At 33.8% G+C, this 12,472-nt stretch overlaps 1 protein-coding gene across 1 annotated transcript in view; it reads left to right on the forward strand.

Annotated features, from left to right (window-relative positions):
- Positions 1 to 12,472, forward strand: part of ADGRV1 (adhesion G protein-coupled receptor V1) — a 232,189-nt gene that overhangs the window by 72,210 nt on the left and 147,507 nt on the right. The window contains exons 47-56 of the mRNA XM_087715712.1: positions 272 to 379; positions 1,966 to 2,218; positions 2,624 to 2,746; positions 3,590 to 3,812; positions 4,658 to 4,862; positions 5,911 to 6,057; positions 7,816 to 8,071; positions 8,534 to 8,736; positions 10,550 to 10,726; positions 12,197 to 12,379. Coding sequence (XP_087571838.1) covers positions 272 to 379; positions 1,966 to 2,218; positions 2,624 to 2,746; positions 3,590 to 3,812; positions 4,658 to 4,862; positions 5,911 to 6,057; positions 7,816 to 8,071; positions 8,534 to 8,736; positions 10,550 to 10,726; positions 12,197 to 12,379 — 1,878 coding nt within the window. The remainder of the gene's footprint in view (positions 1 to 271; positions 380 to 1,965; positions 2,219 to 2,623; positions 2,747 to 3,589; positions 3,813 to 4,657; positions 4,863 to 5,910; positions 6,058 to 7,815; positions 8,072 to 8,533; positions 8,737 to 10,549; positions 10,727 to 12,196; positions 12,380 to 12,472) is intronic.

The following is a 12,472-nucleotide window of genomic DNA, read 5'->3' on the forward strand; positions in this document are numbered from 1 at the left end:
TACTAGCGTCTGTGCGATGCTCCAGCTGCTCCTGGAGGATCGCGCAGGTGCTGTATGCGTCCTGCGCATGCGTGGAAGCGCAGAACTCGTCAAAACCGGGTAAGGAGCGCGGGCAAGTGGGTGGGCCCTTCGCTGTTCCCGGAAGTTACTTACTTCCGGGTTTGCCGACCAACCGGTTCGCAGGGACCGCCGTGAACCAGTTGAAACCCACCCCTGATTTTGAAGGTTGTAATTAGATACATGTGACTGTATTTCTTTTTCTTTCTTTCAGGTACAGTCTATATTGGTGCCAGCCACCAGTGATATAAAATATTTCAGTTTGAATCAAAGCCATTATTTGATTATTGCAAGTTGTAGACCAGAATCTAAGTCTACCCAGGTTAGGAGAATCTTCATTTTATTTCCTGTATTTACCTTGTTTGTATATTTACCTAATAACATATTATCTAGTAACATATTCAGAACCTACACAGCCTTGTGAATTCCTTAAGGGGATGCAAACAAATCAGGCAGCAAATTCAAGTGTATATATTTGAATCATATGATCACTGGAAATATTTGAAATTTAGACTTTTTTCTACTTTTATGTTTCTATTGCACATTAATAAATGCAACTTGAGTACCATCTACACAAATGTGTACCTGTTTTTGCATCCTTCTTCAGGACATGTTTTTGTATTCATATCTGCAAATTACTGTTCTGTGTTCAAAATGATGATTACAGATTAATCAGCTGAAGTGATAAACAATTAATGGTTAAAACTTTTCTCAGTTGGAGTTCTGCTTTAAATATGCTCCTAATCTTCAATTATTCTTATTACTCTGGCTGATCATGCATCTCATTTTTGTATGAATCTTGTACTTGGTATTTGGTATTTATTCGATTTGTAAGCCGCCCTATTCCCCGAAGGGACTCAGGGCGGCTGAACAAAAACCAGGGGAAGGGGAAAACAAATACAGAAAGTAAGACAAACGGGACAGTAATACAACAATTAAAAAATTGAGCACCATATCTATATTATAGCATATAAAGCTTTAATTCAAACTCCGGTTCCCCTGTGTCAATGAAGACTCCAAACCATTCTACCTTTCTGCATCCAACATGTCTCCATCCAGTGGTGATGCTTCCTCTTCAGCAAGATCTATTCAATTAATACTCAAATGTGCAAAGTAAAATGCATGGCTGTCAATGTAAACTCTCCAAAGATTATTGTACTTGAAGAGGGAAGTCACATAGCTCTGGAGTGATGTCAAAAGTGATGTTTTATGGACTGGATGGGGAACAAAAGAGTTTATTATCTTAACACATATTTAATTGTATACATTTTGCATAAGTTTTAGAAAAAAAGTGCTTTTTAGCCTTGAGTTGTTTTGAAAAATTTCAGTCAATTAATGAGTTTTATTTACAGTGAAAAGGTAACACTTTCAGAATTCTCTTTGCTTTTGAGATGCAGTAAAAGTTCTGGTGGTGTTTTTGAGCTTACTTTCCAACTGAAGGTAATTGAGAATTCTGTTGCTCCAAACAGCCTTGTTTTCCTTTTCTGAAAAACGACCCATGGTGAGAGGTTCCTCGGGATATGTTCTTGTCAAATTTAATTGAAGTCTGTAAACTTGCAGACTGCCAGAGATGATAATATAATGTAAAAACAAAGCATTCACATACGTACATGGGTCAATCCATAATGAAATAAGTGAAGGAGTGTCATGCTCCGCTATGAAGATAATCATATTTTCTTTCAAAAGGAAAATTTAAAAAGAATTATGTAAAATTATATGGTACCACTTTAAAAAAACAGATCTTCCTTGAATAATTCCTATTGCTGTTTATTTATATACATAATGAACAAGAAATATAGTCCAGTTTTCCATATTCCATACAAGGTGTCATATTTAAGACAAATATATTTTAACTTATTTGATTTCCTCCAATTTTAGTTGTAACTAGAGTTCTTTTGCATTTTCCAGATTTTCCAGTGGAATAATGGCATCTTTATATTCCGTAATCAACTCTCTGTGAATGGAGTTTTGAGTCTGGATTTTTTCTCCAGGGGAAGTACAACCTATCTAGTCATTGTCCCTTGTGAATCCATGCATACACCTCTTTTATTCAAGTGGTCAGAAAATGATTTTATAAGGTTTCAAGAAGTGCCAATCAATGGAATAACACAAGTCAAAGCTGTCATTTCTGGATCTGACATCTACCTAATATTTGCAAACGGTACTCATATTTGATAGAATTACATAAAGAGTGGAAACTGAAGCAAGAAAAAACTTTTAATGATTCTTATAATTAATGTTGCTTTGTTTAATGATGATCTTTTGATATATGCTTATTATATAACATTTTAAAAAGGCCAACTATGCAAAGTTGATCATATATATTGGGGGGATTGTGCTAGTTGTTTTTCACTTTTCTTTCAAAATCTGTTTGACAATAGTTTCTTCTGATATTAGGGACATAAGAGAAAATAATTTGTAATGAATAAATGAAGGAAACAGGGTTGTAGTTCTATAATCCATAGTGTTTCCTAAAATGAACTAGTATATTAGATGTTACTATTTATTGATTAGTAGTTATAAATACCCATATCCATAGAAAGCTGTCTGATTTTACTCTCCATAGAGCTCAACAGTACATGTGAAATTTTTATCTGGGAGGCAGGGCAATTTTCCTTCAGATATTTTCAGTCCATTTCCATCAGAGCAGTAAATGCAATCCATACTTCTTTCCCACCTTCAGGTTTAGGTAAGTATGACAATTATCTTTAATACTGCATTAATTCAAACATGATTCCCACGCCCCCTCGCCACGTATAATTTTCCTGTAGGGGAAAATGCCTTTTTTTATACCATCATCATAAATAATACTATTGGCCTTTTGGATCCTGTGAAATGTACAGTTGGTCATGATTTTTCAAAATAAGCACTTTGATCAATTTGGATATGGATATTACCTGCATCTTAATGGCATTGTCAGATATGAAATGGCCCTAAAAAGTCATTTTATTTGTGTGCACTTCGTTTCTTAGCCTAATATGATTAGTAATAGAGTCATTTCCACAACCCAAGCTTTCAGAGAGAAAACAAACTTACAGAACAATTTTTAACATGTATCTTAATCATGTGTTCAGAATAAAGTTTTTTTGTTGCTGTTGGAAGAAAAATGAGAGCATGCTGCATTTGCTGCAAAGTGCAAACATTTCTTACCTCCTTCAGGAATGCTTTGCACAGCTGCTTGCACAAATCTTTCCCTGATTGTCTAAATATGGCAGTGCATGCACAATTGCTTTGCTATGTTTGTGATACAAGCAAAAGTGTTGTCTACATTCAGATGAATGATGTGATAAGCCTTAGAAGCAGCCACACTGAGCTTCCAGGGGACATGGTCGCTTCAAGGACTGATGTTTATTGATTTCAGTGCCCTTTTGGAGTACCCTTTTAAGGGCTTTGTATATCTTTAAAACAGAAAGTACTGAGTAAATGCGAAATACACCTTGAACAAAACCAATTAAATATTTTAAAATTTTTTTTAGCATAATATGTTAACATGTTTCTCTAACATTCTTATCTTCTTTGATTCTTGCTGTAGTGCAGGTGTTGTTTGCCAGCAAAGATAAATCAGCTCTGTATTCCTGGAACTCAGAAATGAATCAGTTTTCTCAGTTGCTAGATGCTCCTTCTGCCAATCATATTTCCAGTATCAATGTAAAGTCTCTTAATTCTAACAAAAGTCTCATTGTTGTGACTGGAGATTCCTATTCCTATGTTTATGAGCTAACTGCAATTTCAAATCAGTCAGATTTTATACCTAGGTATGATTTTATTTTTTTATATTGATTATTGTTACTTTTGTTAGTTACAGTTTATAAAACAACGTTACAGTCATCATACTACTGTTCTTTCTTTTGCTGCAAAGATTTGAGTTCCTAATAAAATACCTTCCATGTTCTGAATCTTTCACTTTCTAGTGAAAATTCTACAGTGAGAAAGTGATAGTCAGCAGCCGAGGACACTATCTTGGAATTGTTCAGAAATACAGGAAAGAGTACTGTCAAAGATTATAAACAAAATATGACCAAATTAAAGATGATAATGGAATATATAACCTAGAAAGCTGATAGAAGTCTGCTGACTATTTTTTGATTGATTGATTGCCAAGAGATCTTTTTCCTTTGGGATAAAACTGGATAAAGTCTAAAAACAATGAAATTAGTCTAATCTAAATGGAACGCAGTGTATATTATTTGCTTAAAATATGTATGAGGTAATCTACCTGGCAAATGAAATGTCTTGCTAAAGTAATATGGAGACAGAGAGCTTCCACGCTGCACTGCTCCATAGATACTACTTTTAAATTCTGCTTCAGTGTGTGGAATGATTTCCCAAAACAGACTATAAAAACTTAGGGATTTTATAGATAGGAGGAAAAGGATAAATTATTCTATATAAACATGTCTATTTGCTTGTTTTTGAATTGACCTCACAATGTTTCCTGTAACACTTAAGTTAATAGCAACAAAAAATTAGTAACTGATAGAAACTCTTTTTTAAAGTACCTAAAATTACATTTTTTTCTGTATCAAAACTGATTTTACTTTGTCTCAGAAGAACAATTGTTTAATTATAAATATGCTGTACATCTGTGTTTTTATGCTAGTTCAGGTGAACTGATATTTGAACCAGGAGATAAAGAAATTGTGATAGCAATCAATATTTTTGATGACATAGTCCCAGAGGAAGAAGAATCTTTTGGAGCATGGCTGAAAAATCCAAAGGGTGGTGCAGAAATAGGTCCTAATGGTTATGTGACCATAGTGATACCCTCTAATGATGATGCTCATGGAGTTGTTGCATTTGCCCAGGTAAAATTAAAATATTAAATTAAATATTTTTAATACTAGGCTCCTGTTAACACATATGGAATGCATTCATGTTTATAATGTTGTAAACACAACACCAGTATCATAAACAGCTGCCTTAGTAACATATCTCACCATATTATTCATTCATCTCTGGATAGCAAGATGGATAGTATATAAAAGTAAAACTAAATAAAAATGCTTTGGAACCTGCAATTTCTGTCATGTCATACTGGTTTAATTGTGAATTCTGTTGTGATGGCTTATAAATTAGGAAAATGTATTGTTTTACTGATCAGATTTATATCCTAGCTTCCCCAAGGCAATTTAATAGTTTACACTGATGACAATACATAAGTTAGTCTGACAGATCACTGGTTCAAGGACACCTGAATCCAAGGTCTTAAATTTAAGTCCAATAATCTATTTGCTACTACATAATGGTACCATGATGGGTGTCAAAATGCATATAAAAACTAGCCTATCTTGTTTATTGTTTATTTCTATTCTGAAATTAAATATAGGGAACTCAGTTTCTTCATTGGCCACATTTCAGCCATACTAATTTTCTCTGTTGTAGAAGGTTGTCAAAATGGGAACCAACATTTCTCAGGCTAGATAGAACTTTTAAGTAAATAATGACAGAAATCTCCCAATCTTAAGGCCAGGAAAACTTTAGTAGAGCTAAAGGCAGATGGAATTGGTTTTCAAAATTTTGCAGTAGGCAGATCTGTATGCATATGGATAAAGAAAGGAAAAGTGCTTCTTCCTATTGTGGAATAAAACCACATCACATCTTTGAGTGTCAGTGGATACCTGAGTATGGGTTAAATGTCTTGGGAGTATAGACATATTGCTGTGCCTGAAGTAAAGGGTCACTGCTTTTATTAAAGCAAAATCTGATAGTCATACCTTTTCAGTTTAAATTATGATTTTAACTATTTTTATACATTTTTGAATACATAGTTATTCTTTTTTGTTAGTGTTTAAAGAGCAATATGTGCATGTTAAACTATCTATGTATTATTTTTCATCATTGGCATATTTTTAGAATTCTTTATTTAAACAAGCCGAAGAAATGGAACAGGACACCTTGATCACCTTGAACGTTGAGCGCTTAATAAGTACATTTGGACATGTTATAGTACACTGGGAAGCTAGCGGGAGTATTAATGACATATTTCCAACTTCAGGGGTGGTATGTATTTTGCCAAAATTTTAGCTATAGAAACTGCCAACTAGTTTAATTGCTAATGTATTACTGATCTAATTAAACAAGACTCAAATTGGCTAATATTAGCTCAAAAGTTTTCTTCCCTCATATTGTCCCTTAATTTCTTGATCTAAAAATTCAAAATCATTTTGATTTATGGAAAAAATCATTTCTTCCTTTGCTTTCATACTCCTTAGATAACTTTTTATCTAATTTTGTTAAACTAAAAGAAAAAACAAAATTAAGAAAATTAAAATGTAAAGAAACTAGTAATTTGTTTGATTGTAATCATAATAGTAATGTTGTTTCATATTCTTAAATCAATGCAATAAGGCCATTAAGTTAACTTTGTCAGAAAATGGCAAAAACACTGTCAATTGTCAAAGTGCCCAAAATGCAATAATAGGACTCCAAGGTGGGTGAAGCAGCTGTAAATTCGAGGATAGGACTTGAGTAGGTTTGGGGAGTTGGTTATAACGTTGAATGGTCATCAAGTGAGGTATATTTATATATAAATAGTGAATTTCCTTTGGTTGAAAAAGTGCTTTCTATGTGATGTTACTTCAGTCCTTTGTAGGGAAAGAAAGTTATACACTATATTTTAGAAATGTAGTATCAATACCATATTTAATGGAAATAATTAAAATATAAATTTATCCTATAATGCACACTGATACAAAAAACTGCAGTGTGTCTTTTTGCTACATAAGTATATATAGTAACGTGCATCATGTCAACTTACAAAGCTGTTTATGAGTACCTGCAGGAAACACTATTTCATATAACTCATTTCTAGAAAATGGGCTGAAGTGGATCAAATTTAATAAAGTCAAAAATGAATGCCATTCAGATAATATAAATTATGCAATAGCACTTTCTTGTTGCTGCATACACTCAAGGAAAATTCACTCATGAAGAGGAACACAGCCCTTGAACAATATGAGATTGGGTTTAAAATGGCAAGAGATGACTTTTAGGAAATGCTGGTACTCAGATTTCTTTTCTAAATTGAAAGTCTCAGTATTGCTGTTAGGTTGAAGAGGTTTAGTTTAGTTTAGAAAAAAAATCTAAAGTGTCATAAAGTTCCACTTATAAGTACTCAAGATTATAGTCAGTTGCCATTGCTAAGAAAAGATTAGTGTGTTTTTTATTTCTTCTGAATGCCAATGCAACTTAGAATTTTAATACACAAAGTAAAATAAACTTTGTTAGACATAAGAAAAATCCAAAATCATATTAGCATACTCTTCCCCTCCAACAACATTAACTTTCTATCTGGTAATCAAGGCAGAAGTTGTATATTTAAGCCATGGAATTTGCAAGTCTTAATAGGAAATACAGGAATAAACTGCAGGTATTAAAATCTCCTCTTCCTAAAATTGGGTAAGGTAGTACCTGATATTTCAACTTGATTCAACCTGCTTTCTTCAAAATATGACTCCAAAATATGTTGGACTACAATAGGAGTTACAGTCCAGCTTCCCTGAAAGATTTTATTTTGTACCATAGGTAAACAAAATAAACATTGAAAAGAAAACGAACATTACTAATTCAATGATTGGTTACAACTTGTATATTTAAGCAATATTGATATTGCAATTTTATTAGGATAATTTGATTAAATGTTTCTTTTAACTGGTACAAAAACTGCTAAGTTTCATTGGATTGCATCTTAAACTGTTGTGTTAAGCCACAGTTATGTAACAAATACATATATGTATATTTTCTTGTTAAATTCTGTAGGTGGCATTTTCAGAGGGTCAGGCTTTGTCAACAGTAACATTAACAGTCCTTGCAGATGTTTTTCCTGAAGCTACAGAGACACTGATTATAACTCTCACTCGTATTAGCACAGTGGGCATTCAAGACCCCCAGAGAGGAGCCATAATTGATAAAAATCGAGCAAAAGCTATACTTACTATTCTGCCCAATGATATTCCCCTAGGTGTGGTGGGATGGCACACAAATTCTCTCTTTAACAAAGTAGCAGAGCCTGAAGGTGAGTCAGTTCTGAGAAAATCCTAGAGAAATGCAAGTATATATTTCCAGATTTTTTTTTAAAAAAAATGTTGCAGTTATATCTATAGATTTTAAAGTAAACATTTCTGAATATAGTTTCAAACATTTTCTTAATCTTGGAGGACCAATATAATATGTAGAACGTAATATATGAGTAGCAAGAAATATGAGTTATATTTTTGTAAATAGTTTTTGAAATGCTCAAAAAAATTATGTTTAGAAAAGAGTGCTTACACTTTTCTTAATGTCCTAATTTTTATCATCACAAATGATTAATTTTTCTTGAGCTGAGAAAAAATGCAATTTATGGAAGCAATTTATGAAAGTAATATTACTATTATGTAGTTCATTGGCCATACTCATATTAGTTTTGGTTGGAAAAAACAGACTCTTTCAATAAGTATATATATATTCATTAACTTTAATATTGTTTTTTTCCTAGGGAGATCAACTACTATTACTTTACATATTTTCAGAGAACAACCACTAGTTGGTGATATTAGTATACATGTAATATCCCACCCTATCTTTTCACTCCCTCTTGTTAATCAAGCCATTGAAAATGAAGATTATAGATTGGAAAACAAGACCATTATTATGACAGAGAATATAACATTAGTTTCAGTTTACGTAACCATTTTACCAGTGAGTATTTGAAAGTATATAAATAGCTTGCAGCAAGCCTATATGTGAATGACATATGAAAAGTGAAAATACTTTTCTGATTAATATTTTTGCATAAAATAGGATAGCACTCAATAATTTAATGTTATAATTCCCTATACATCTATATCTGGACTAATTATATTCCCTGTATTAAAAAACCTATTTTTTCACTGTCTTTCAACTTTACAGTATATTTCATACTTTAAATATTTATGCTAGTTGAAAATTCCCAAGTTGATTAATGTTTGAATATTATTTGTGGGTGAGAAGAAGTACAGATATACCTACCGTGTTTCCCTGAATATATGACATGTCCTCATAATAGAGCCATGACACATTTTTCTGGTGGGCAAAAATGTAAGCCCCCCCACATATAAGCCCCCTGGACAACCCCCCACCTCCGGCCATGCAGAGCGCTGCTCACCAACCTAGCAGTATCCTGAAGGTGCCAAGCCACAGGAACCTGGGGGGAGGCAAAGTTGATCGCGTTGCTTGGTGCCTCCAGGATACTGCTAGGTTGATGAGCAGCGCTGTGCCCAGCTGAAGAGAGGGGTTGATGGGCGGCTGCTCTTTTGTGAGCAGGCTCCCAAAGAGCTGGGCACAGCTCATTAGCAAATGACTGTGTTGCGCTGTCGCACAAGCGACCACGCTCACGAACAGCCACCGAGCAAACCCCCCTAGGGATATTGCCAAGCCGCGGGAGCTGGGTGGTGTTGAACAGGTGCTCACGTGGCTTGGCAATATCCCTAGGTCAGTGAATGGTGCTGTGCCCAGCTGCAAAGGGGGTTTGCAGGGTGGCTACTCATGAGCATGGTTGCTTCATGGCTGCTGCGACAGAGCAACACAGCCATTCACCCATGAGGCTGTGCCTGGCTGTTTGGGAACCCGTTCGCAAGAGAGCAGCCACCCGGCAACCCCAAAACAATAAACCCTCCCCCCATAATAAAGCCCAAGCCATATTTTGTAGGTAAAAAGAAAATAAGACCCTGTTGTATTTTCGGAGAAACATGGTATGTACTTTATGATTGATTGATTAATAAATGAGTTAATAAATAGAAAATCTGCTGGTGTATTGCCTTCTACAATTTGTAATCTCAACAACTTCTAATTTTTATCTATATGTTCTCTGAATAAATGGTATGGACTATTCTACCATATTTATGATATACTATTAGTAATAATTTATTAAATTTATAAACACTACTTTGATATAGTGATTAAGACATCAGTCTAGAAAACAAGAGACAGTGAGCTCCTGGGCAAGAAGCTAGCTTGGTGGCCAGTCATTTTTCAGCCCTAGGAAGGAGGCATAGGCAAACCACTTCTGAAAAACTTTTCAATAAAATTTAATAGAACAAAAATAAATCCATATGTTGCCCAACCTCCAGTGATTGTGGTTTCTATTAAAATATTTCATGCTTATTTTCTGATGCTACAATTTGTACCATCTCTGCTGCACTTCACAATTTGAACCCTTTTATCTTTAATCATTAACCTTAAATTAATTAATTTAATTTATATTTAACTTTTCCTTAAATGGATTAGGTAATTAGATATACAGAGAAGAGCAGATTTTGATACAAGGAAATTATATTTTTAGGAAAGAAAATATAATTTTTAACAACCATTTGTTTTTATATAACTAATCTTCTTTACATTGAGGGAATTGATTGCTTGGTCATCCATGTCTTTACTTTCCATTGAAACAAACATAACTTGAAATGATTTCTCTTACTAGTCTATCCAAAATCTGAATCTGCAAAACAATTTAAAACATTTTTTTATCTTACAGGATAATATTCCAGAATTACAAGAGGGTTTTTTAATCAATATTAGTAGTGTGCAATTACTGAACTCTTCTCTTACTAGAGGGCAACAGAGCATGAAGAAACTTGGTTTAGAAATAGCTGAGATTTTAATTGAAGAAAATGATAACCCCAGAGGAATATTTCAGTTCAATATTAGCAAGGTGAGAACAAACTGAAACATCTCTGTCAAGAGCAGTAGAAACTATTCTTATTCTAAGCTGACCGTTTCAATGCATGTATGTAGGTTAATAATGTGAAATTATAAATCTTTTATCCATGCTTAATATGTCCATTGCTATTATGTTTTCCTATGATATAATTTCCTATTTATTTATCTTAACCTGAATAGGACAGGATTAGTTGGCAAAGAGTTGCTAAAGCATCTATTGATCCTTACCACTAAAGGTCTTGATTCTTATTCATTCAATCAATTTCATTACAATCTGGTGGCTTACAGTAGCTTACATATATAATACATATTATATAATATGTCAAAATAATTAAATATTGTTGCTGTAAGATCTGGGAGATGGGCACTAGATTCTATTTAGAACAGGCATTTCTGCAGGTACTCAGATTCCAAACCATAAAGGTCAAAACCAGCACGTTAATTTATACCTGAAAATCAGGTATCACTTTAGGCCTGTAAATTCCATATTATGTATTTCCAGCATTGAGAGCCATTGAATATGCATTCAGAATTATTTGTAATTTTAAGAAGTCTTTACGGGCAAGTAAGTTGTAGTAGCCTGTTACAGTGGTAATGAGAGTGTAAGTTTTAGCCTACTAGGTAAAGCCCCAAGTGAAGCATTACTTGAACTTGGGTGAAGACATTTCTACTTGTTATTCTACCTTCAAGCAGGAGCTGTGAATGTAGATGGGCCACCAATTGTGAATCTGTTCTTTCACTGTGCTTGTGAGATAACAGAAGTAACACTACTGTTGATAGAGAATCTTAATAGACAAACTGTAGTTACATCTTTCTTAGATTACACTTCAAGCAGTTCTCTCCCATCCAAACCCTTAAAATCTCCAGGCAGTAAAAATAGAATATCAACAGTATTTCACCTACCTCTCCATCTGTTCCCCTCAGTAGACAAATTGGGCAGGCATCCAAAGAACAGGTGGCACAATACAACACTGACAGATTTTCAACCACTTCACAGTATTCATAGGCTAAAAGGATTCCTGAAAATATGCCATGATAAAAAACAACCACTATCAAAGACGTTATCCATATAGTTAAATGAAGAAATAGAAAAGCTGTAGCATTTCTCATAAAATAGGCCACTAATAATTAACTCATAAAATAGGCAATAATAATTAACTAAAAGCTTTTATTAAGGGAGAAAGCTCTCAACTATTCCATGAGAAAATCCAAAGGCAGAAAATGAGCCTATTTATGTTTGTGATAAATATGTTTGTACTTTTGTTATTACTATTCTCACTTTGGCCTAACAATCCCTGAAAGAGCAATTCCTAACAAACAAACACACACACACACACACACACACACACACACACATCCTATTATATTTATTATCTCTCACTTTTTCTCTTCTTCCCACTCTTCCTTCTGAAATACAGGCACCATTATATTTTTAATAAAATACTAATTGTTCCCTTTCAAGGATATGAACAGGACAGTGGCTGCTTATGAAGTACCACCACCAGATAATATTCTAAAGTTGTCCATTGTTCGGAAGGCAGGAACATTTGGATCAATAAAACTGGATTGGGAAGCCACACCTGCCTCTGCTAGTCTGAAAGACTTTTCACCATCATTTGGAAATCTTATATTTGCTGATGGACAAGTATGTAACATATTGATAAATCATCCCCTCCCCATATTTTTTATTCTTATGATTATTGTATGTTCCTTTTAAGATAGTTGTGGCTAATAATCA

Source organism: Thamnophis sirtalis, unplaced genomic scaffold (assembly GCF_051295495.1).
Source record: "Thamnophis sirtalis isolate CommonGarterSnake01/CBP01778 unplaced genomic scaffold, rThaSir2_p1.2 scaffold_5, whole genome shotgun sequence".
NCBI classification, from domain to species: domain Eukaryota; kingdom Metazoa; phylum Chordata; class Lepidosauria; order Squamata; family Natricidae; genus Thamnophis; species Thamnophis sirtalis.